Genomic DNA, 25,056 nt, shown 5'->3' with positions numbered 1-25,056 from the left:
GTGCTCCCATCCCTCTAAACCTCACCATTCCTAAGCAACTACGAATCTACTGTCTCTATAGATTTCCTGTTGCAGAACGTCATATGAATGGAATCATATAATGTGGTCTTTTGTGTCTGGCTTCTTTCACTTAACATAATATTTGCAAGGTTCATCCTTCTTATAGCAGGTATCAGTACTTCATTTTTAATAGCCAAATAATATTCCACTGTATGGATATGCCACATTTTGTTTATCCTTCGGTCAGCTGATAGACATTTGTGTTGTTCCTACCTTTTGACTATTATGAACATCTAATTAGTATAATCTTACAATTCTTGCTGAGAAGTTAACTCTCTCCATTTTAAATTTTTTGCTTCTGGAGTATCTTGAAACTCATGATCCTTTGCTCTTTCACAGAAACTTCAGAATTAGCTTGTCTGGATTTTGGAAAAAAATCAGCTGGGATTTTTATTGCAATTGCTTTCATTGTAGGGGAGATTTGCTGTCTTAATTCTAGAGTCTCTAAATACTTGAACATGTAATTTTTTTCTTATTATTCTTTAAAGTCTTTCAATAATGTTTTGTGATTTTTTTCTCTTAAAGGAAAAAGAATTTTAATTTACTCCTATGTAAATTATACTTTCAAAATGATATAGTAAATGGTATTTTTAAAAATAATTTCTAACAGTTTATGTCTGTTAGAATAGAAATGCAATTCACTTTTGTATATTAATAATATATCCAGAATCATTATAAAGTACTGATTTTAAAATTTATCTGTAAATTGCTTCTTCATTTTCTACCTTTTGTTTTTTGTTCTTACTGTCATACAATGCTAGCTGAGATCTTTAATATGGTACTTGTTCCTGACTCTGAGGGACTGTTAAAAATTTTCATTGTTAAATATATTTGTTGTAGGTTTAATTGACTTAAATAAGTTCTGGGGCTTGTGAGTGGCTCAGTTGGTTAAATGTCCGACTTGGCTCAGGTCATGATCTCGTGGCTCATGAGCATTGGGCTCTGGGCTCTGTGCTGACAGCTTGGAGCCTGGAGTTGGCTTCAGATTCTGTCTCTCTCTCTCTCTCTCTCTCTCTCTCTCTCTGCCCTTCTCCTCTTACTCTTTCTCTTTCTTTCAAAAATAAACATTAAAAAAAAAGGAAGTTCTGCAAAATTCCAATTTGGAAAAAGGTTTTTGTTAAATTTTTTTAAAGACTTTTTCTGGGCAACATGTTTTCTTTTTTGAAAAATTCCTACTGATTCAATCTCTTACATAGTAAACAGAGCATTCATATTTTTTATTTCTTGAATAACTTTTGAAAAGTTACATTTTTCTGGGAACTATCTACTTCACTTATATTTTCCCACTTGTTATAATAAAATTGTTCATGATATCTCCTCAATCTCTACAACATTTGTAATAATGTCCTCATTTTTATTTCTAATATTCTTTGTGTCTGCTTTTTTCTTAGGTAATCTTGTCAATGATTTGTCAATATTATTATTAAAAGGTGAAACTTCTGACTTTGTTGCCTCTCTATATTGAATATTTGCTTTTCGTTTAATTCATTGATTTTATTTCTATTATTCTTTCCCTAATCTCTCAGGTTTAGAACAGATTTTTAGATCTGTAATTTTCAGTCTTACTACTTAGAATTATCAATTTCTTTATAAGTACTGTTTTAGTTGCATTCTGTGTTGATATGTTGATTTTCTATTGTTCATTCTTTTTTGAATGATTCATCTTACATGGAAATGAGTTTGTTTTCCACATATATGATGTTTCCTACATTTATACTAATTTCAAAAAACTCAATTATACTGTGATTAGAAAATATTTAATAATACCAATTCTTTGTAAATTTAAGACTTTTTATGATTACATTTTGTAAATTGTTCATGTGTACTTTAAGTATTTTTTATTTCTATTTTGTTGGTAATGATGGATTTGGTAATTTAGACTAGCCTTTCTTCTGAAAACAACTAGAAAAGCTGGACAAAACAGAAAACAACACCTGAAGCCATTAGAGAATTAATGGAAAAGTCCAGTGGAAAATCCAGAAAAAAGAGTTGTTTAATCAAGCATTAATGATAGCTTTTCCCTCGGGATATGTGTTGCTTCCAGAAAGGATGGCCAAGAAGCTCGAACATCACTTCTGACTAAATTATGGAGTTAAAAAGACAAAAATTGGAGTTCATGGCCTGCTCTGGTAAACTCTACAGGCTTAAGTTGAGACTCCAAAGGTCTATACCCCAGGAAAAAGTATGAACTAGAAGGAGATCTGCTCAGAGTCCAGTCATCTCAATCACGGAGTAAAGTGGTTTTAGCTTACTAGTGCCCAAATCCCCTGCCAGGAGACATAAATCCTTTTTGCAGAAAATATCATTTTAAGCCTAAAAGTATAATTTCTTCACACACGAGTTCTAGCATCCAATCAAAAATAACAACATAACTTAACAAAATACTATAAATAAAAATTAGCACAAATAAATAAAAACAGCATAAGTAATATAAAATAAGAAATATAAGAGACAGGCATGTGGCGGGCTCAGTTGGAAGATCATGCAACTCTTGTTCTCAGGTTATGAGTTCAAGCTCCAGGTTACGTGTAGCGATTACTTAAGTAAATAAATAGTTAAACTTAAAAAAAATGTATGAGACATATAGGTAACACCACAACAAGAAACAAAGGAGCTTCAGATAATAGCAGACCCCATAATTACTAGACACAAGTTTTAAAATAATTATGCTTAATGTGTTTGAGAAAATAAGAGATCTGGTTGAGATAGATAACTAGACAGATAACTAGAAACCATAAAACAGAAACAAACAGAAATGCCTAAACTGACAACCAAAAAAGTAATAACTGAAATAAATGCTTCAACAGGTATGTTTGACAGATTAGAGACTTCAAAAGAAAACTGTGAACTTAAAGAAAGGTAAGCATTATCCAGAATGAACCATAAGAGAGAAATGAATGGATACATAAAGGATAATATAAAATGATCTAACACACATTTAAGTGCAGTACCAGAAGGAGAGAAAGGGAAAAAGATGAAGAAGCAGTTATTTGATTTTCCAACAAAGAGTAAGAACATCATATCTCAGATTCAAGAAGCATTACAAACTTCAAAAAGAAAACCAACAAAACCTAAAACATGTAGTTAAATCATAATAAAACTGCTTCAAATTTAAGACAAACATCTCTGACAAACAGCCAGAGAAAAAAGAGATTACTTTTAAAGGGGCAAAAATAAAACCGACATTATTTCTCAAAAAATTATGGGAGCCAGAAGCAATGGATATCTTCAAAATAATAAAATAGCTGTTAATTCAGTAAAAATATTATTTGAAAATGAAGGTGAAACAAATAGTTTAAGGATAGAAAAGTTGAATTTATCACCAGCAGACATTTACAAAAGGAAATACTAAAGCATGTTCTTCAGGAAGAAGAAATATGATCCCAGATAGAAGCTCAGAAATTCAAGGAGTCATAAAGCACAATAGACCAAGTAAATGTTTGAGTAAATATAAACAAACAGTAACTGTATATAAATGTTGTCTTGAGGAATTTAAGACATTAAGTATACACAATGTATATAACATGAAGTGAGGTGGTAAATAAAGTTGATGTGTTCTCAGGTCCTTGTATCATCCAGGAAGAGGTGTAATACAAACTAATAGTATATAAGACTCAAGTTCATGGGGTGGGAGAAATAGAATAATTAAAAATTAATAAAAAAGAATGCAAAAAAAAAAGGCAAAACCAACATAGGATAGGAAAAAGAACAAATATCATAATAGATTCAAATCAAGCATATTAGTAACTATGTTACAATGTTATGGATTAAACACTTCAATTAAAATATTACTGCAGTATATTTAAAATGTCTATTATTTCATACCATTCATCATGGTAAAATGCCTTTCCCATCATACTCAAAATAATATCTACACCCTTTCCTGACATTCAATGTCAATATAATTTAACCCTTTTATATCCTCCAAATTTATTCTTAGTTATTATGCTCCAAACAGGTAGGCTTCTTTGATTCCTGAATCTTCCAAATTAGCTCCTGCCTTAAGATTTTGCATTATTGCCCTAGCTGCAAGCATGGTTTCCTCAATTTTTGCAAAGCTGGATTTTCCTTTCAAATAGGAGCTTAAATGGCATTTTCTTACAAGGTTTCCTTAGTCACCTGATCTAAAATAGTCATCTATTTTAATTTCCTGGCAACCACTGTTACTTTCTTATATTCTGATTTATGGCCAATTATAACTAAAATGTAAATTCCCTCAGAGTAGGGACTATGTCTGCTGTATTTACCATTGCTTCTTCAAGTCTAGGACAGTTACAGGGACATAGTACTTAATATTTAATGAATGAATAAAATTAACTTAGGTTTTAAAGAGTTCAGTACTTTATGGTTTTGTTTATTGCTTTTAGTAGTGGTTGTTTTAAAGACTTTCCTAGTAGCAAAATGTATCAAATGATACCAAGATTCCATTTATGTACGTTAGTGATCCTTGAAAATGTGCATTGATAACTTGTGAAAATTTGCAGTAGTTACTCTAATTAATTGGGTATATGTTGTGGTCCTAATTTTACCTATGGTGATATATAAATAATGGAAAATTTCAGAGGAAGTCTACTGAATTATTAAAGAATTGCAACATATGTCCTTTTTTTTTTTTTAATGTTTAGTTCTGAGAGAGAGAGAGAGAGAGGGAAGGGCAGAGAGAGAGGGAGGGAAACCGAGAATCGGAAGCCAGCCTCAGAGGGTCTGAGCTGTCAGCACAGAGTCCAGCACAGGCTCAAACTCATGAACTGCAAGATCATGAGCTAAGTCAGATGCTTAACTGACTGAGCCACCCAAGTGCCCTGCAATGTAGTTGCGAAGAGCATGTTTGTTTTATTTTTCCCAAATTAAGATGATGAGAGTTATATTGAGGTTACAAAGCCTATTTGGGGGAAACAAAGAAGATCCTTTCATCCATTCTTAAATAAAATTTTAAAAATTACCCCCTCACAGAAAGGTTTAAGGAGTAATTCCAGGAATGGTGATCGATATATTTTGGTTACTTCCTTTTTTACTCTTTGTCCTATGTTTAGGATTTTGTTTTTCCCATCAAAGCAATCTTACTGGTCACAATTTTGCAGCCTGATTTTAACTTGGAAAAGAAATACTTTCCACTAGAAAGATTAGCCTAGGGGCGCCTGGGTGGTTCAGTTGGTTAAACCTCTTACTTTGGCTTGTGTCCGGATCTCACAGTTTGTGAGTTCGAGTCTTGTGTTGGGCTCTGTGCCAACAGCTCAGTGCTTGGAGCCTGCTTCAGATTCTATGTCTCCCATAGCATCTGCCCCTCCCCCGCTCACACTTGCTATCTTTCTCTCAAAAAAGAAAAAAGAGTACATAAACATTAGAAAGACTAGTGTGCTTTTTAAAAAGTAACTAAATAGTATTTCACCAAGTATACATAATAGCATTTGACTCATCTCTAACTGCTAACAATTGTTTCTAATTTCTTATCATTATAGTAAGTATTGCTACAATGAATATTTTTGTTCATAAAGCATTTTAAGAGCAACGTAACTAACATGATTTTTGTCCACAAAATTCATTAACATAGTATTTAAGGGGAAGGAGGTGGTCAACACAAAACAGGTCTCAGCTTTCTCGGTGTTTATGTCTACTTAGGAAAACAATATACTACAGTAATTTGGGGGGAAATTACAAAGATGCCTTGTAAGAAAGGACATAATAATCCTATTTATTAAAGCAAAGATAAAGTAGTGGAAATTCCCAGAAGAGAAGCTAATCAGGAAAACATTTTGTGAAGAATATGGAGCTGGTCTTTGAAACAGTGATAGGTCTTAGTTCCAGGTCAGTGTGGGTGTTGAAGGAGGAAGTAACTTTTCTGGTGTTTTTAAGTATTTGAGAACAGTTCTCACTCAGGGCATTGCAACTCAAAAAGAAAAAAAAAAAGCCTTAACAATAAGCAACCAAGATGTTGATCAAAGATTAGACTCCTAATTCCCCTGCCAAGACTACTCAATTTCTTCCTAATTTCCCATTACCCACATCTTTTATTTCCTTTCATAATTTTCCCCTTTCTTTCCGTCAAAGACTCTCATCTATTTAAAAGAATGGAAATAGGTAAATCTCTCTACTTCAACGTATGTAACCAATACAAAACATTGTAATTATTTGTGGGATAAAAAAGACAGGGAGATGCTGCCTTTCAACATACACGGTATGCATTTTAATCTTTAAAAAACATTACTTATAACAGATTTTTCACATTGTAATAGAAATTAGAATATTAAAGGATATTAGCCAAGGGTTATTTATCAAATTGTCAAATACCAAATAAGGAACACAGAACTCCATGATCTATTAAAAACGATAAGCAGATAACGAATACTGACTGTGATTTCCTTTCGTGGTTTTACTCTGGCAGGAATAGGTTCCATCCTGATAATAATTCCAGTCTTACTGTCACATAGGAGGAGATGCTCTGTGAACCTCAATGAGGCTGCCAGGTTTAGGACGGATGTAAGAACCAAAGTGTCAGAAATGAAAGAGTAAGACTTCACAGGATGTGTTGTCACTGACAGACTGATAGCCAGTTTCCTTCTCCACCTTTTCTTCCTCAAGGATAGCAGCTGCTTCCCACAGATACACAAGCAGAACGACTCCAATCCTTCTCTACCACACTTATCATCTGCAGATGCCCTGCGGCTTGTCTATTTACAACCACGTCCCTAGACAGCAGAGGCGGAACCCTCAGGGAAGTTCTGGATCCATCAGCAGCAGGTCTGTTTCACAAACTATTTCTCAGCCCCACCCCACCTCCAGCTGCTTGCAGTGTTAGTACTTACAATTCCTATTATCTTTATGATGTTATTCATTCCCCTTTCTCTCCTAAAAAGAAAATTTAAAGTAAAAACAACTCATTCCCTCGGTCTCTAGGCCCCTTTGTCATATAAAAGCATGCTTCTATAAGGTGGTTCAGAAGTGACTCCCATGGTCTTCCGACCATTTATAGCTTGGATATCATGCCCAACCTTCTTAATTTCTTGTTAACCTTCCTAGTTTACCTCCTCAAGACCAGCTTTATGACAAAACTAAATACTGGCCAAAAAAAAAAAGGAGATCCTATAAGTGAAATTGTAGATAAAGTCACGTCTTTAAGCAAAGATCCCAAGTTGTGAGATTAATTTCTGGGTTAAAGGTGCTCTGTATATCCACTTCAAGCCTGCCTCCAGTATTGTGGCTTATAGCCAAACAAAAAAGGCTCAGAGTTGCTGGGTACAGATTTTGGAAAAAACACAAATTAAGAGGTGTAGGGGAGTTTCAATTTTTCCCCAGCTGATGATATACATTTTTTAAAATAAAAGGAAACTGTCCACATTGGAATGTATTAAACAGGCAGAATTCTCCTCCTGGTTTCTCTGTTCTCGGTAGATGTTCTTTTGGCTTCAACTGGTAAATAGGAAGAGTGAAGAAACGTTCTCAGGATCAAATTCCACTGCCCTGAGGAAGAGGAGCGCTGCAGGACGCACTAAAGCAGGTAGAAGAGATGACGAAGGGACAAACAGCTCTGTGGAGATCCGGAAAGTCTCCAAAAAAGGGCAGCCTGGAAAAGAAGGTAAAAGAAAGCGTGTGGCTGAGTTGAGGCAATTACTGTGGTCTCAGCACGAGCACGGCCTGTGATTTTCTCCCTCCCTAAGTCCTCTGGGGTCCGTTCCCACCCCGTTCATCAACCTGCGCCTCCATCACCTCCCTGGCCGAGGACGCGCTTCGGCCCAAACCACCCAACCTACCTCCCAAAGCTCACAGTCGCAGTAACCCCCTCGGCCCGCCCACCTACCTGTGCTGCGCCTGCGCCTCCCCCAACGCACTCTCAAGGTCAGCACCGCCCCCAGCCTCTAACCTAGCACCCGCGGAAGTGGCATTAGAGGACGTCCTGCGTATCCTCACCTCTGCGTGGCGTGGGGTCGCCGTCGTTCAAGGAGGGGAGGGACTTCCTGTCCCGCGCGGGCAGAACTTCCGGCAGAGCCGGAAAACTCTCTCCCTCGCGTTGTTTAAGAGGCTCCCGTCCGCTGGGTGGGAAGGAAAGGTTCAGGACGGTCCCGGGGACTCCAGGGCGTCTGGTCTACGACCTGGCCTTGGCACCATGGTGAGTCCTCCTTTCAAGGCAGGAATAACAACAGTGGGAAGGAAGGGGCCGGGAGGTCATGCCTGTGAAGATGGCCAGCCGGGTTCCCAGTTGAGGATGGGGCAGGCGAGAGCCGTGGGATGATTCGCGGGGGCAGGACCCCGCGCCTGCCCCGGCGCGTTGAAGCTTCTGGGCCGCTGAGGAAGCGGCATGTGCCCTGCCCAAAGGCGAGATTTGTCCAGGAGTACCTAGTAGGTTGCCAGAATGTTCGTGGTCCATTCACTGTGTATGGCGTGTGGCTCCAGGTGGTCCCACAGTTGACCTTGCCAGGTTGATTACTTCCGCCCCTCCTTCAGAGCTGCTTGGCAGTGGCCAGGAACTTTAAGTAAGATCTTAGAAATCCCTTCAGTTTTTCCAGGCAGGCACAACGGAACCCTTTCTTGTAGAGGATCAACACCTGTCACCTAAAAGAAAGAGCAAAGTCAGCTTATCTTTCAAACTCAGCCCATTTGAAATTGGGAAGGGTGTCATAAATAATCCAGACACAGTAAGGAGGGATTTTATTCGAAAGGAATATTGTAAGGGCCTGGGAAAAGGGACTGTTGCAGCAGGGAGAATGCTGTAACCATAAGCTCTGCAAGAGTCTCAAAGGTTGAGCAAAAAGCGTTTTCTCTTATAGGGAGGAGTAAAATAATGCTAGGAAGAACCGTGTGTGGGGAAGTGAGATGAAAGCATAGTACATTGAACAGTTAATCAGATTGTTTTACCCTTAGGCCAGTCTGTTCTCAGCCACAGCTCTTAAGGAATTGTAGGGGCGCCTGGGTGGCTCAGTCGGTTAAGCGTCAGGCTTCAGCTCAGGTCATGATCTCACTGTTCGTGGGGTTGAGCCCCGCATCAGGCTCTGTGCTGACAGCTAGCTCAGAGCCTGGAGCCTGCTTCAGATTCTGTGTCTCCCTCTCTCTCTGACCCTCCCCTGCTTGCACTGTCTCTCTGTCTCTCAAAAATAAATAAAAGACATAAAAAAAAAAAAGAAGGAATTGTATGCTACTTCAGACTGAACCTGGGGAAAGAGGATCTTAACCAGAATTTCAGTAACAAATAATTTGTTCTAGTTGATCTCTGGGTACAAGCAGATCAGCCAATCATTTGTGAAACAAAGAACGGGGATTTGTAGGCTCTGTCTCTGACCTTGTCATAGGTAAACAAATGGAGCATCTGTGAGTCTTACCTAAGTCGTGTGGGTACCAGTGGTTCATTGCAGTAAGCCCTTTCCAGAACACAGAAGGGTGTAGAGGGTATTAACAAACCTTTGCTGTTTTCCATGATCACAGGGGTTTGGTAAAGTTTAACACTGTCAGTGATTTGACTGTATAAGAGATCTCAAATTCTCATCTGGAGGGGAGTCTCTCTTAGATTTTAGTCTCAGTGTACCGGGTTTTTTCAGGACCAAATGTTGACATTGATCAGCTGTTGTGTATGATGTTGGACTTTTGAATGACTTTTAGAAAGTTCAATGAATGCAAAAGAAAAGAACATCAAAGGAATGTGGTTTCTGGTGTACTCTACCAGCTAATGGAACCAGTGACTTTTTGGTACTGTGTATGTTTTTAATGTCAGTGAATAATACAGTTTGTATTCATTAAGAGTTATTTTTTCTTTTCTCTTTTATATAGTGATATTAGGCAAAGATAGGGTATAGTTGGATGCGAAGGAGCCAAAGACAATAATTAGCCTATCCTCCTCCACCCCACTTCCTCCCTAATTTTACATAAGGTAGAATGTGGGTTCTGGAAATAAGTAGTGGTTTACCTAAGGTAACAGTAGTTTGGCCTAGTCCGACTACTACTGAATGAGAAACCTAGATCTCCATTTGTTAAAGTTACCTCTTTTTTTTTTTTTTTTTTTTTTCTTATTGGTCTGAAAAGCTGAGGATAAAAATATAATAAAAATCCTTAAATTTACAATAGTCATAAAGTAGCTGAATGTGAATTTATTCTCAGTATTCTGTAATATTAGAAGGAGAACTCCTCCTCCTGCCTTCTTAAAAAATACAGTTTTGTTTTAGGTTGAGGTAAATTTATGCTGTTTCTCAAAGTGTCACTTAAGAGAATGTCACCTGGAGTATGTCACCAAGGGCCAGGTGGTTGACTTTCCATTTCTGGTATTGCTTACATTTCTGTGTTGACTTACGAAACTCCACTTAAGTGATCCCAGTCATGAAATTGATAATGTCTCTGTATGCGAGTTTGGGCAATGTATGGAATCTCTCAAAAGAAAAAGTTTAGCCATTAAATGAAGTGAGGAGTTGAATTTATTTTGAATACAGCTTAGTTAAACTGAGAACTTTTGCACGGCTTGGGCCTAATACTATGCAAAACAGGCTGTACTTGAACTCTGAAGACCCAGATCCTGCCCATTATTAGTTGTATGAAATTGGAAAAAGCATTCAATTTAGGTGAGAGTTCCAGTTTCCTCCTAGATGAGAGAAGTGGAGCTTGATGCAGATTAAAACATCTTTGTTTTTTTTTCAGGTTTATTTATTTTGAGAGAGAGAGAAAGAGCTAACAAAGGAAGGACAGGGAGAGGGAGAGAGAATCCCAAGCAGGCTCTGTGCAGAGCCTGATGTGTGGCTGGAACTCAGAAACTGTGAGATCTTGACCTGAATCTAAACCAAGAGTCAATTAACTGACTGAGCTACCTAGGCGCCCCGAGATTAAAACACCTCCTCATTCTCACATTTCTGATTCTATGACTTTCAGGATTTTTTTTTTCAGATTACGTACATGTTTCTCATTAAATAAAATTTAGTCTGACTTCCACTTTTTTCCTTACCCTTTGATTTTTCAAGTTCTATTTGTTTTTTTCATTCATTCTCTTTTTGTTTTTTCCTTTTAATGCACCATATAGGTAGTACTTGGAATCTTTGTACATATGTTTGGCCAGATATTTCATTGTTGTTCTAAATACTACTCTAGAATGGAAAGCAAAGCATTAGGACACCTTGATTTTTTAATTGATAAAAATTCAGTCTGTTTTTTTATTCCCTGATACATTATAGACACCCAAACTCAGTGAATACCTGTGCATGTAATAAGATTCTTCTGTTGTGAGCAAATGACAGTATGATTATAGTCCAGATTAAAAATACTTAGTGTTCACTCTTAACTTTTATTTCATGTTGTAAAACTTGTTAGTCCATAGACAATTTACTGAAGGAATGATGAAACTATTTGTTCTATTACACTTTTTGAAAATTACAAATCAACTGTAGTCAAATAGATCTTTTTACCATTTAAGCAGATTTACAGGACAAAGTATGTAAAATAGAGCTAGTTCCTGGAATTGGAGGTATCTCATGGCTTGTTTTATTTATGTAGCATTCTGTGGTGATTTTTATTGCTGGGATTGAGCTATGTGGTCTGTTGGCAAAAAAAAGGTTGTCAACTTCTGCTTTATACATTCAGAGTTAATGAGAAAGATTGGGGGTGAGAAGGGGTATTTGGAAGAGAATGGTAAATGTTGTAATAGAGGTATGTAAAATGTGCTCAAAGAATAGAGGAAAGAAATTCTAACAGTAGGGATGATGTAGTAAGTAACTTAACTGAGGACACTAGTTCTCAAACTTGAGTTTGTGTAGAATTCACCTATGATGTTTGATAAACATGTTTATCTGCTCCTCATTAATGGCAGGTATAGTTTCAGAATCTTACTTTTCATGAGTTTTACAGTTAAGTCTCAAATTGGTGTCCCTTAAACCATACTTTAAGAGAACTCTAGTGCAGACATTACAGACTTTAATGGAGATATTGGAGATAATTGTCCTAGGTGATGATCTGACATTTACAGTTTGTTGATACGGTGCATTATATCAATTGCTTTTTCAATATTGCACTAGCTTTGCATCCCTGGAATAAATTCCATTTGGCTGGGGTGTAGAATTCTTTTCATATGTTGCTGGGTTTGATTTGCTAATAATATGTTTAGGATTTTTGCATTTATATTTATAATAGATAAAAATGATCCTGTAGTTTTCTGGGCTGGGTGCTTTTCGTTAAGGAAGATTATTAATTATTGATTCAGTTTATTTAATGGATATAGGCCTATTCAGATTGTCCATTTTTTATGTCAGTTTTGGCAAATTGTGTGTTTCAAGGAGTCAGTCCATTCATCTGTGGGCGTGGAGTTGTTCATAGTGCTTCTTTATTATTTTACTGTCCATGGAGTCCGTTGTGATGTCCCCTCTTTTGTTTCTGGTATTAGTAATTTGTATCCTTTCTTTTTTTTCTTAGCTGCACTAGACTTATTGATTTTATTGATCTTTTCAGAGAACCAGTTTTTGGTTTCATTGATTTTTCTCTACTGATTTTTTCTTTCCAATTTACTGATTTCTGTTCTAATTTTCATTTCTTTTCCTTCTGCTTACTTTGGATTTAATCTGCTCTTTTTTTAGTTCCCTAAGGTGGAACTTTAGGTGTTTGATTTTAGATCTTTTCTAACATTTACATTTATGCTATAAATTTCTATTTAAGCACTGCTTTTGCTACATCCATAAATTTTGATAAATTATGTTTTCATTTAATTAAAAATGTTTTGAATTTGTCTTGATTTTTCCTTTTTGACCCATGTGTTATTTAAAAATGTATTGTTGAGTCTTGACATATTTTGGGATTTTTCTAGTTCTCTTTCTGTTACTGATTTCTAGTTTAATTCCATTGTAATCTGAGGGCAGACATTGTATGATTTCTCTTTTAAGTTTGTTAAGATGTGTTCTATGACCCAGAATGTAGTCTGTCTTGGTGAATGGACATGTGTAGCTTCAAGGATGAATTCTCAGGTTTTATCAATTAGCTATAAAGTGGCAGAGATTTGGGTTTCCTCCCAGTTCTCTGACTTTCCCTGTGACTTCTCTCCTTCACTACTTTCCTAAAGAGGCTCAGTTCAAATAATAATAGAGACTGTTCTCATGGGTAGAGTAGAGTTTGGTTTATTTAAGATTGATTCTTAAGACTAGTTTATACTTTGGCTTTCATCCACTTTTTAAATAATTTTTTCTTTTGTATGCTCTGGAGTAAAAGCATAAAGCAAATTTGGTTGATTTTAGAAAATCAGAAGGTAATTGAAAGTGTTCATTTCTAAGAGAGAATTTATTATTTTCTTAACATTGTACTGTGATTTTGCCCATGTTACTAAGTCAAGAATGAACACAACTTGCCCCAAAGAACCTTTAAAGAAATATACTTGTCTGTAAAGTGTCTTTACTCTTTATCTATGACCTACAGAAGAGAATCTCTGAAGTTCTGGTAGAATGAACATTCTCTTGGTTTAAGCACCATCTGTATGTTGGGTGTATCTATATTCTTGGCAATAGGGGTAAAACTGTATTAAACAGAGATAATACTGCCTTTGTGGAGCTATGTTTTACTGGGAGATTCTAATGATAATGCAGTGAAACATATGTTGGTCGTGATAAATACAACTAAGAAAGAGAAAAGCAGAGTAAGGGATAGAAAATGATTAGGGTGATTATTTTAGATAGGTTATTCAGAGAAAACCTAAATGAGGAGGTCACATTGGAACAAGTATGATTTAATATATATGTATATATCTTTAACACATATGCCTGGTATCTGTGAGTACATATTTGTGAGCTATACCCTAAAAAATTATTGTAATGTCAGGCACAAAGCTCATATTATCTGTAGCTATATAATTCTTTCAATAAAGTTAAACATTATCATTTTTCCAAACTGTGAACAGATAAATAAGTTAAGTATGTTTTTTTTTTTTTTTAATTTTAAGTGTATTTTGAGAGAGAAAAAGATTAAGGAAGAGGCAGGGAGAGAGATTCCCAAATAGGCTCCGTACCGTCAGTGTGGTGCATGATGCGGGGCGCGAACTCACACAAATGGGAAATCATGACCTGAGCTGACCAGGTGGCCCTTAAGTATGTGTTTTTTCCCCTTAAAAAAAAAAAACCTCTCTAATAGTGATAATTTTATTCAATAGATTGATTTGTGCCACATATTTTTAGTCTTTTAAGATAGTATAGTTCTTGAGAGAATACAACTCATTAACTCAGTATATACTGATTTTACATTCATATCTTTCAGTTACATAAAACAGACTTTGTTATTCATTGTTCAAGTAGACTAAAGTAGCTTTGTGTTTTGCCCATAATCAAAATATTTAGATTTGATATCATTTTAGCTGTTGATACTTTAATATTGAGACTCAGGATCTTAATATCTAGTTATAAAGTTTTATTTTTGAAAAATATTTGGGTAGTATGAAAAAGCAGTCTGCTCATATATGCTCATAATATGACTTTTGGGAAAGTACAATAAATACATGGCGTGGAAAGATGACTTCTGTGGTTTACCTCAAGTTTCTGTGATTCTGAATATGAAACTTAATATCGTTGATGCACATTTGAATATACATTGAATTGATAGAGGGAGTATTTAATTTGTTGTTCAAGAAGAGTTTTGCAATGGATTTATTGGACTAGGCCTTTTAAAGGTAAGCAGAAGTATGTTAGATGGATAAGAAATTGAATTTTACTTTTCCTCAATTTATTTCGGTAAAAGTATTTATCTTCCCTACTTACATTAACTTATTTAAATCTTCATGAAGTATTTAGTTTTGGATTTTTTTTAACCTCCAGTTTTTTACCTGCCTCTTTTTTTCTGTTTTTAACCTCAGTTCTACAGATGTAGAAATGGAGGCACAGCAAGATTAGAGTAACTCTTGCAAAATGAAACACATAGTGGTGGTGGAATTTGACTTGAACACGAGCAGTTTGGCTGTTGTATTGTTGTGCCTGTCTTACTGTTTACAATAGATAGGTTTCAACTTATGAAAGGAATAATTTCCAGAACATTTCCAGAACTGTTTCCTAAAGAAATAATATTATGGTGTTATATTCCTAGAAAGCCTTTCTCAACCAAGCCTTACATTACATCTCATATAGTATTAAAGAAATTAATCATTATTGTCATGCAGAACATTAATGTTTAGCCTAACTCAGGTGCCAAACAGGTTCTGACATTGCTGCAGATACTCACAATAAGCATTCAGTCCTTCATATCCCTCCACCTTAACTGTATCTAGTTAAGGCACTCCTTCTGTACAGTATTAATTTCCACTGTGCCTCTAGTATAGACTTGTAGTAACATTAATGAGCTGAGGAGCAATTAGAGAACTGGAGATGAATTGGAATTTCTTGTCATTGTTAAATATTTAGTGTGTTAAAAGCCTATGTTCATCCATTTCTTTTCCTAGGGGCTTCTAAGGATTGATTGGCTTGCTCCTTTTCCTTTCACTTGGACTACCTGTTGCTTACAGTGAGAACTTAGTATTCTCCCTGAGTTGCAAATAACACAGTACAGTAGGGTACCTTGCTTTCCCTTCCTTATGTTCAGCGCACATGATAAAGGTTTTTACTACTAGGAGATTAAAATTTTTTTCCATGTTTATTTTTGAGAGAGAGAGAGAGCATGATCAGGGGAGGGGCAGAGGGAGACAGTGATGGAGAATCTGAAGCAGGCTCCAGGCTCTGAGCTGTCAGCCTGAATTGGGGTTCGAAGTCACTGACCACAAGGTTATGTATGACCTGAGCTGAAGGTGGATTCTTGACCAACTGAGCCACCCAAGCACCCTTACTAGGAGATTTTTTTTTAAAAAGTCACATTCCCATGTTACTTACTTACAAGCAATCATAAACTATTTACATATCATAAAGATTTTTTAGGGAAAAAAGTAGAAGCTGTGGTTGATATTGATGAGGCTTTGCAATAAATTCTTGGAGGTGGAGAGGTTTGAGATGGAAAATAATAAGGGACACTGGAGAGAGAAAGGGAGACTTTTCTCCTCCAGAAATTATTTATGAAGAAAGAACTTCAACAAGTTGTTCTGCTCTGTATTATAAATATATGATTATAGATTGCCTTCATTGGATATCACAAGGCACTATAAGGCTATGCAAGGCTATGGCTGCTTTTCTTTTTTAAATAAACATGATACTTTTATCTTTTTGATAAGTAGTAGACACCTTTTGAAATACTAACTGATTGCTTATTTTTTTATGTAGTTATCTATGTCTGCCCTTTACACAGTGCTCAGCTGATTTCTGTTATCTTTTACCTTTAGATTGCCACTGTTTGCCCAAATACAATGATTTACCTAGCAAAGCAAGGCTACACTGTCCTGCTTTTTTTTCTGAAAGAAAAAGTTTTATTGGAGGATTCTGCTTCATTATAACTTCTTAAGTTCATTATGTTTATTAAATATTTTTATCATTTCAGATTTTAGTCATTAGAGTATAAATGATTGATTAAAAATTTTTCTTTATGATTTATGAACACATGTATTCAAATATGAATATTTATGACTATAGTCTTTTGTTTCTGAATACAGTGTTGCTCAAAAGATAAACCATGACTTTTTTCCTGAAAAGTTTTACATTATTGATAGTTAAATTCATTAGTAGGATTTTCTTAAGTTTAAATTCATGCTTATTGTCTTTCTTCTCCCTTCCTCTATTAGGTTAATTAACATTAGGACAATGAAGCTTCACTTTAGCATTTATTACCAGAGAGCTTTGTTGGTTGGGTAGGTCAGATGCCAACTAGAATTAGAATTAATTGTAAACTAAGTCTGTTTTCTAATCAGGAGGGACAGATAAGAAAGTTTTGGTAACATTCATTATAATGTTAAATCATAATTGTAACTGAAACATTAGTTCTTTAAGACTAACACTATTTTCGGGGCACCTGAGTGGCTTAGTTGGTTAAGTGTCTGACTCTTTTTTTTAATTTTTTTTATGTCTTTATTTTGAGAGAGAGACTGAGAGTAAGCAGCAGAGGGTCACAGAGACAGGGAGACACAGAATCTGAAGCAGGCTCCAGGCTCTGAGCTGTCAGCACAGAGCCTGATGCAGCTTGAACTCACAAACTGAGATCATGACCTGAGCTGAAGTCAGAAGCTCAACCCACTGAACCACCCAGCTGCCCCAAGTGTCTGACTCTTGATTTCGGCTCAGGTTTTGATCTATTTGCTTGTGAGATCAAGTCCTTCCTTGGGCTCTGAGCTGTCAGCATGGGGCCTCCTTGGGATTTTCTCTCTTTCTGCCCCCCCCCCCCAGTGTCTTTCTCTCTCTCAATAAACAAACTTAAAAAAACTATTTTCTAACTTGATTTTGTTAATTATTACTTATTCTTGATTGTAATAGAGAACTTCTCAATCATATCAGCAGTATTTAAGGTCATCAGAGTTCTTTCTCTTGATAGTCACTAAAAGAACATTTCAGATCATCAATCCTTTAATAAGTAGAATTGGCCAGGTGTCTGATATAAACTTAAAAAACAAAAGAAAACAAAATTGTAGAACTATTGGTATTTACAAGTCTCTTGAGAAATTTCTGCAAACCACTTAATTGGGGGGAGAATGCTAGGCATTGGGCTAGGTGTAGTCCTTTACATCAGCTTGGAGCTCTGATTTACTTTTCGGTTTCCTGTATATGTTAACTCATTTAATCCTTTTGAAGAAGGGATAATTATTCGTATCAGCAGTAACTACACTTCACAGGCTTTTATGATGGTTTAGAAATGGTAGTTATGTGAATGCCAATAATCCATTGTGAATTTAGTTAAAATCATTGCAGTCATCAACAGTAAGATCTTTTAAGAACTTGGACATCATTTGCCAACTCTGATCTTTTGTAGATAAGAATGAGTCCCAGAGAGAGCTTGTCTAAGTGCTCCTAGTGGCAGAGAACTACTGTGATTCTGGTATGGTTAAGTATTCAGTACCTTAAAATATTTACAGGAAGTGCACCTTTCCGATAGTTACCGTTAGGAGTACACATTAAATTTTCTTGGCTTTTATGTGTGGCTAAAAATTTAAAGTTAAGGTGAAACTTTTATTTTAAATTTGTTTGATGCAGCTTTATTAGTGTACTTACCAAAGTTGTCATGCTTACTTTGTTTAAAAGAAAGTATTTGTAACACATACTGCATTAAATTGAGAGGATTATCTTATAGAAATAGACTACTTTCTCTGAGACACAGTATATTGTCTTTTGATCGTAAGGTGAATAATTTTCTTCTTTATGCGAAAGTTCAATATTCAACACATAGTAGGAGTTGAATATAGTGAAGAACAGTGGGCAAATTTGTGCTTTATCCTTTTATTTCATCTAAAAGGTAATATTGAACACATGTTGAAAGCCTGCCATGTTAGGCACTTTCTGGGGAGTTGGGTTAGGGCTGAAGAAATGACATGAATACAGTTTCATTGGAGGAGAGATCCATAAATTGTTGGTCACAGTTGAACATGGTCAAAGCTGTTTTGGAGTAGTGTATATGGTTTTTTTTTTTTTTTTAACAAGGTTTTAAAAGGGAAGTGAATGTTGAGAGGTGGGTAGGAATTGGTCTGAAGTAGATGATTTATAAATGCTAAATATAAATTTATTAGTTCTAATTGGTAACTTCTTTAGATATAGATCTATAGGGATATTTTCTGTAATGTGAGAAAATAAGGTTAAGGAAGAGTACCACATTTAGGAATGTCTTCCATTTAGCCTTTTGTTACTTACCAGTACTGTAATGAAACATTTATGCATGTCTTTGAAAAAGGGGAAGTGGCTTGTTAACATCTTTAAAAATACTTCATTCTTCATCAACATTTTTAAAAGAAAAATAATAAAATAAATGTTTTCATTTTTGAGAGAGCATGAGCATGGGGGTGGGGGCATCAGAGAGAGAGAGGGGGACAGAGGATCCATGGCTGGCTCTGCACCGACAGCAGCGAGTCCAGTGCGGGGCTCGAACTCATGAACTGTGCGATCATGACTGGAGCTAAAGTCAGATCCTTAACTGAGTCACCCAGGCACCCCTAAAGAGGATTTTTAAAAATTATTTATTTATTTTAAGAGAGAGAGGGAACATGTACAAGTGAGAGAGAAAATCTTAATCAGGCTCCATGCTCAGTGTGGAGCCCAATGCCAGGCTTGATCCCACGACCCTGGGATTGTGACCTAAGCTCAAATCAAGAGGTGGGTACTCAACTGATTGAGCCACCAAGGCATCCTCTCTTCATCAACATTTTAACTACTGGATGGTATTACTTTATATCATATCTCGCATAATTCATTCAACCGACTGTAACTGGAAAACTGTCTTTTAAAATAAACAACTGTTAATTTCAACGCTAATGTTGAGATAGTAAATGAATTATATTTAATTAGAATGCCCTCTGTTCTTTTGAAAAAGTGTCTATTTTTGCCCTCTGTTGGTTGGGCTTCCACTTTGCCTTATCAATTTATATCAAGAAAAATACCTTCTCAAGTTTATTTATAAATTTAATGAAATTCCAAGGCATGGTTTTATATCATCATCTTAAGAAGCCTGGCGCTTTAAAAAAAAATTTTTTTTTTTAATGTTTATTATTGAGAGAGAGCATGAGCATGGGAGGGGCAGAGAGAGGGGGAGACACAGAGTCTGAAGCAGGCTTCAGGCTCTGAACTGTCAGCACAGAGCCTAGCACGGGGCTCCACCTCACTGACTGCGAGATCATGACCTGAGCCAAAGTCTGATGCTCAACCGACTGAGCCACCCAGATGCCCCTTGTGTTGTTTTTGAATGTAGTTATGTCAAATTCACGCATCTCCTTTGTTGTATGTCATATTAAGATGTTTAGGATGTACCAAGGTATTTTATAGAGAGTTTTTTATTTTCGGCCTTAAAGTACATTAAATTTCTTACTCTCAATTGGAAAATAGCAAAAATTTCTTTTCATACATTTTACTTAAAAAAACTTTTTTTAATGTTTATTTTTGATACATGGAGTGACAGAGTGCGAGCAGGGGAGGGACAGAGAGAGAGGGAGACACAGAATCTGAAACAGGCGCTAGGCTCCGAACTGTTAGCACAGAGCCTGAACATGGGACTTGAACCCACGAAACTTGAGATCATGACCTGAGCAGAAGTCAGACGCTTAACAGACTTACCCACCAAGGTGCCCCTGTACTTTTTACTTTATTTTTAATTTCTTTATTAACTCTTTAAAAACATTTTTTTTTAACATTTATTTATTTTTTGAGAGAGTGAGACAGAATGAGCAGGGAGGGTCAGAGAGAGAAGGAGACACAGAATCTGAAGCAGGCTCCAGGCTTTGAGCAAGCATTTAGCCCAGGGCCTGATGCCGGGCTCGAACCCACCAATCATGAGATCATGACCTGAGCCAAAGTCGGACGCTTAACTGACTGAGCCACTCAGGTGCCCCTGTACCTTTTAATTTAAAGAATTAAAAGCAGATTGTGTGCTGTGAACCCTGATGCTGGCAAATCAAACAAAACTTTGTAAGCAATTAAATTAGAAAACCTGTGTGCTTAAATTCAAATCAGAGCTGTTAGTGTGTTTTACAGTTTTCTTCTTTCATTTTACCTTCTCATTTATATAATTCTATTGGTAGTAGTATTTTGAAGTGTATGAAATTGCTGTTTTGCAGGTTAGAACAGTTAAATATCTGTATTTCATTAGATTTATTTAATAAATCTATATTAAATCAATAGGTGACCTTATTCTTTAGCTGGTTTTCTATCAAAACCTTTTATTATTTTAATTTTATTTATTTAGCAAAGTTTTCCTTTTCTTATTTTCATAACTGCTTGCTGCCTGTAAGGGCTGGAGCTATGTAAGGACCAGGGTAGCTTACATAATGAACCCTAAGATTTTAGAAATGGTCTATGGGCAAGAGTTTCTCTTGCTTGTTGCTTTTACCTGCTTTGGCGTTATGGGAAAGAGTTTCTCATCTCGATTAAATCTACACAGTTCTCAATTCTATTAGAAGTAATCAAAAATTTTTTTTAAATCAGCTTGAGTCTGTCAGTCATCCACATGTGTAAATTCATCAGACCTTTTCTTCCTGAGTTTCTAGACCTCTTGTCATTCACATTGCCAAGATCCTGAACTTGTTTTGTGTGCTCTTTCAAAGTCTCTCAAACTTTGTCCATTCAGTTTTAAAATTTAATACATCTCCATACCTGTTCGTGCTTCTCTTCAGTAGGACAAGTCTCATAAAGTGTTTTCAGCTTGCACCTTTGGTCTCCTCTATTTCTGAATTGTAAGTGATTAAATTCCCACATACCCCTTTTAGAACATTCAGCACCCATCCAACATTGGTTCCTTCCCTTTTGCATTAAGCATGTATTTTTTCCTCCTTATGAAGGTATCTTTTTAATATATTTTCTATGTCAACCATTCTGGTGTCCATCATATTTTACTGTTATTGCTCAGTTTCTTCAAAGGTTGGTTTTGTCCATTATTCCCATCTCATCTTTACGTAATTGCTTAAGTTTTATTCTTATGTGCTGATATTTTCCTTGGAGAGACATTTAATAATTTTATGCCTAGCTCTCTTTTTCTTTAAAAATCTTAATTCTTTTGGTTTTTCAGTTACTTTCTTTCCTTTCCTTTTCCTTTCTTTCTGTCTTTCTGTTTTTCTTTTCTTTCTTCTCTTTCTTTCTTTGTAAGCTCTATGTCCAACGGGGGGCTGATTCACAACCTTGAGATCTGGAGTTGCACACCCTGCTGACTGAGCCAGCCAGGTGCTCCTGGTTTTCTTGTTTTTGAAGCTATCTTAGTTTAGGCTCTTTGGTGTTGGTTGGATTATTTCAGAGGGCTTCTAATTTAACTCTTAGCTTCCAATTACTTTTCACTGTAATTTTCCACCTAGTGGCATAGTTATCCTTCCAAAAATACATGTTTCCAAAATATATGTAATGGATTTGGTTTATTCCAGTCTTAAGATCCTAGACTTAGAATTTCTAAGTACCTGCAGAAACTTCCATTGTGTGCGACCCATATCAAAGGCTGAAGCATGTGGAATTGTTATTGTTTTGGATCATGCCATTTATTCTTTTTGTACAAGTGGGTATATCCTGTCTAAACTTTTTTCCTTTTCTGAGTAAGAGGAAGATACTTCTTTAACCTTATAAGACTAATGCAGATGTCACCTCTGTGAACCACAGTCTTTCCCAGCTCTCCCATTTGGATTTAATCACTGTCTTTCTTGCAGTGCTCCCATAACACTGGCACTGACCTCTACCTTACCACTTATCACATATTGTTTGTAGGTGGCAGTCAGGAGTGGTTAACACTGTAAGAGTTTGATACAGTCACCTGATGAAAGATGTGAGTTCTTCTCTAACCTTGAACTTAGATATGGATTAGTTCCAAGACCTACGATAGACTAGGTTGTAGCCAAAGCAGTGGTATTTACATATTGAAAGATAGAATAATTTTTATATAGGTTTTTGTCTATGGAAACAGTATATCAATTGGAATGCAGTTTTATCAGCTGATAGTTTAGAAGTTTGGGGCGCCTGGGTGGCTTAGTCAGTTAAGTGTCTGGCTTTGGCTTAGGTCATGAGCTCATGGTTCATGGGTTTGAGCCCTGCGTCGGGCTCTGTGCTGACAGCTAGCTTAGGCTCTGGAGTCTTTCTTTGGATTCTGTGTCTCCCTCTTTCTCTGACCCTACCCTGCTCACGTGCTCTCTCTCTCTCAAAAATAAATAAAGCATTAAAAAACATTAAAAAAAACGAAAGTCTAGAAGTTTAAGTAGCCAGAATTGAACATATGTTTCCATATCTATTTAGGGTTGAGAGTGTTTTACACTCTAGCTGTTCTGTATATTCAAACTTCAGCACTGCCTGAATGAGTTATCTATCCCTCAGTGCTGCCTTTTGGTCTCAATCACTACTCACCAAGCAGTCTACTTATAATTCCACCACCATAGGATCATTAAGACAGTAATTGGATGGAACACTTAGTGAACTTTAACATCTGATCTATTTGATAGTTTATGTTTCACTGTAAATTAGTTGATAAAATTCTTACGTGATTATTGCCAGTCTGTTTCATGTAGATTGATTCTACCAGCGAAGCATGTTTTCTGTGTGTTCTGAAAAGCTGAGAATGTAGTTAAATTGCTGTCCTTGGGAGACCTGCCTGAAGCTTGATGTTCCTGAAGTCTGCAGTTTCCCTGCACATTGTCTCTAGGACTCTACAGCCACCCGAACTAAAATATCCTGAAACTATTTTTGAGATAGTCCTCATTTTTATTATACATTTCTTTCCCTTCATATTCAGTCACACTCAAAGTTTGATTGGTTTTCTTCTGACAGACTTTTTGTTTCTTAGTTTAAACTGCTTCTACCTTAGTCTTAGGTTTTCTTTTTAATTAATATATTGTATATCTTACTCTTCTTGTGTTTCTTGAAATATGTTATTTCATCCTCCTACCCTGTCTGCTTCGAAGTCTTCCACGGTGATCTTAAACACCTCAGCTAAATGTGTCCTCTTGGTTTTGAAGGCTCAACAATGTTAGAGTCTGTCTTCATTTTATTTCCCACAATTCTTTGCCATATAATACTAAAGTCTGCTTTGGTCAAGCTAGGATTTTCACTGTCCCATGGTTAGTTACTCCATGTTCACATTTCTCATTTAGCCTCGAATTCTCTTTTACACTTCATTGCTGTTATAGTAGTTTCCATGTTAGGTTTCTCTTACTCTATGAAACTTTTTCTTTCCTTCCTTCCTTCCTTCCTTCCTTCCTTCCTTCCTTCCTTCCTTCCTTCCTTCTCTCTCTCTCTTTCCTTCCTTCCTTCCTTCCTTCCTTCCTTCCTTCTTTCTTTCTCTCTCTTTCTTTCTTTGTTATTTTTGAGAGAGAGAGAGAGACAGAGTGCTAGTGGGGGAAGGGGCAGAGAGAGAGAGAGAGAGAGAGAGAGACAGACAGACAGACAGACAGACAGACAGACACAGAATCTTAAGCAAGCTCCAGGCTCTGGGCTGTCAGCACAGAGCTCAACGTGAGGATCAAATCCACAAACCATGAATCATGACCAGAGCTGAAGTCCAGCACTTAACCGGCTGAGCCACCCAGATGCCCCATCTATGAAACGTTCATTTGCAGCTTGTTCACTTTTTCTAACTTTTGTTCATAGTGCCGTGCAATTTTGTCCTGCAATACGGTCTTAATTTTTGTTGTTACCTAGTATGATCTTAGATTTTAAGTTCTGTTAAGACATATTCTTTTTCAATATTGCTATTCATTTAGTTGTTGAACAAATATCAAATGCCCTATTATGTGCCTTTAACTATTCTAAATGTCACCGTGCTAAGTATTTGGGACTTAAGTCAGTGAAACACGCAGTTCCTTTGCCAAGTTCCTCACAACAGCCAGCAAGATAATGGATATATGATAAGCCTGTACTTGTAAATTAAATTTTTATTTGCTTTTCCTATTTATAGATATAAATAATTTCTATAGTGATATTATTTGGACTTTTGTCATTTTTAACACTGTTTGACTTAGACCCTCACTAATTTGTCACGTACTATATAGTGATAACAGTTCTTATCACCAAAGTAAGAGAGATACCTGCAGTACTGCCTACTTTCGTACATCTCTTCCTGTCAATACCTGAGCTTGGCTGCTTTAGTGCTGCTGGGTTATTCTCCTCCATTTTTTACATGCTATCCAGAGCAATTTTTCTTGAATACTGATCTGATCATACTACTTTTCCTGGGTTTCCTGTTGCCTTTAGGTTACATTCTAACCCCTTTCATTTTGAAGCAGATACCACTGATGGCTCATTCACTCAAGCTGAGTTCACTGGGTTTTGACTCATGCTTTAACTTCCAAAATGCCCTTTCATAGGTTTTTACCCTTACTAATTTCTTTCTCGCTCTCATTTTACTGTCTTCTCAGTCTTCTGCCTATCTTCTCATCTCTTTATATCATAATGGTCCATTTACTCTCCTAGTTCCCTGGCTGCTCATTGGTGGCAGGGACTCTGCTCATTTCTGTCTATTGCATTTGAGTGATCTAATGCTCAGCGCACGTACTTTGTT

The 25,056-nt window shown here is 36.3% G+C and overlaps 1 protein-coding gene and 1 long non-coding RNA gene across 3 annotated transcripts in view; one reads left to right on the top strand and one right to left on the bottom strand.

The window, feature by feature from the left end:
* Positions 1-6,221: 6,221 nt before the first annotated feature.
* Positions 6,222-7,939, bottom strand: LOC115294607. Its single transcript, XR_003909989.1, has 2 exons — positions 7,856-7,939; positions 6,222-7,621 (listed from the first exon to the last, which is right to left on the bottom strand). It is a non-coding gene; the product is annotated as an uncharacterized LOC115294607 (long non-coding RNA).
* Positions 7,940-8,005: 66 nt separating this feature from the next.
* TMEM161B (transmembrane protein 161B) overlaps positions 8,006-25,056 on the top strand; it is a 68,595-nt gene continuing 51,544 nt past the window's right edge. For both annotated transcript variants that reach the window (XM_029942566.1, XM_029942565.1), the window contains exon 1: positions 8,006-8,164. Coding sequence is in view for 1 of the 2 variants with exons in the window: in XM_029942565.1 (XP_029798425.1) it covers positions 8,162-8,164 (3 nt within the window). In the remaining variant the exon portion in view is untranslated. The remainder of the gene's footprint in view (positions 8,165-25,056) is intronic.

This window comes from Suricata suricatta, chromosome 6 (genome assembly GCF_006229205.1).
Source record: "Suricata suricatta isolate VVHF042 chromosome 6, meerkat_22Aug2017_6uvM2_HiC, whole genome shotgun sequence".
Lineage (NCBI taxonomy): Eukaryota > Metazoa > Chordata > Mammalia > Carnivora > Herpestidae > Suricata > Suricata suricatta.
This window is presented reverse-complemented; position numbering and strand designations above follow the sequence as displayed.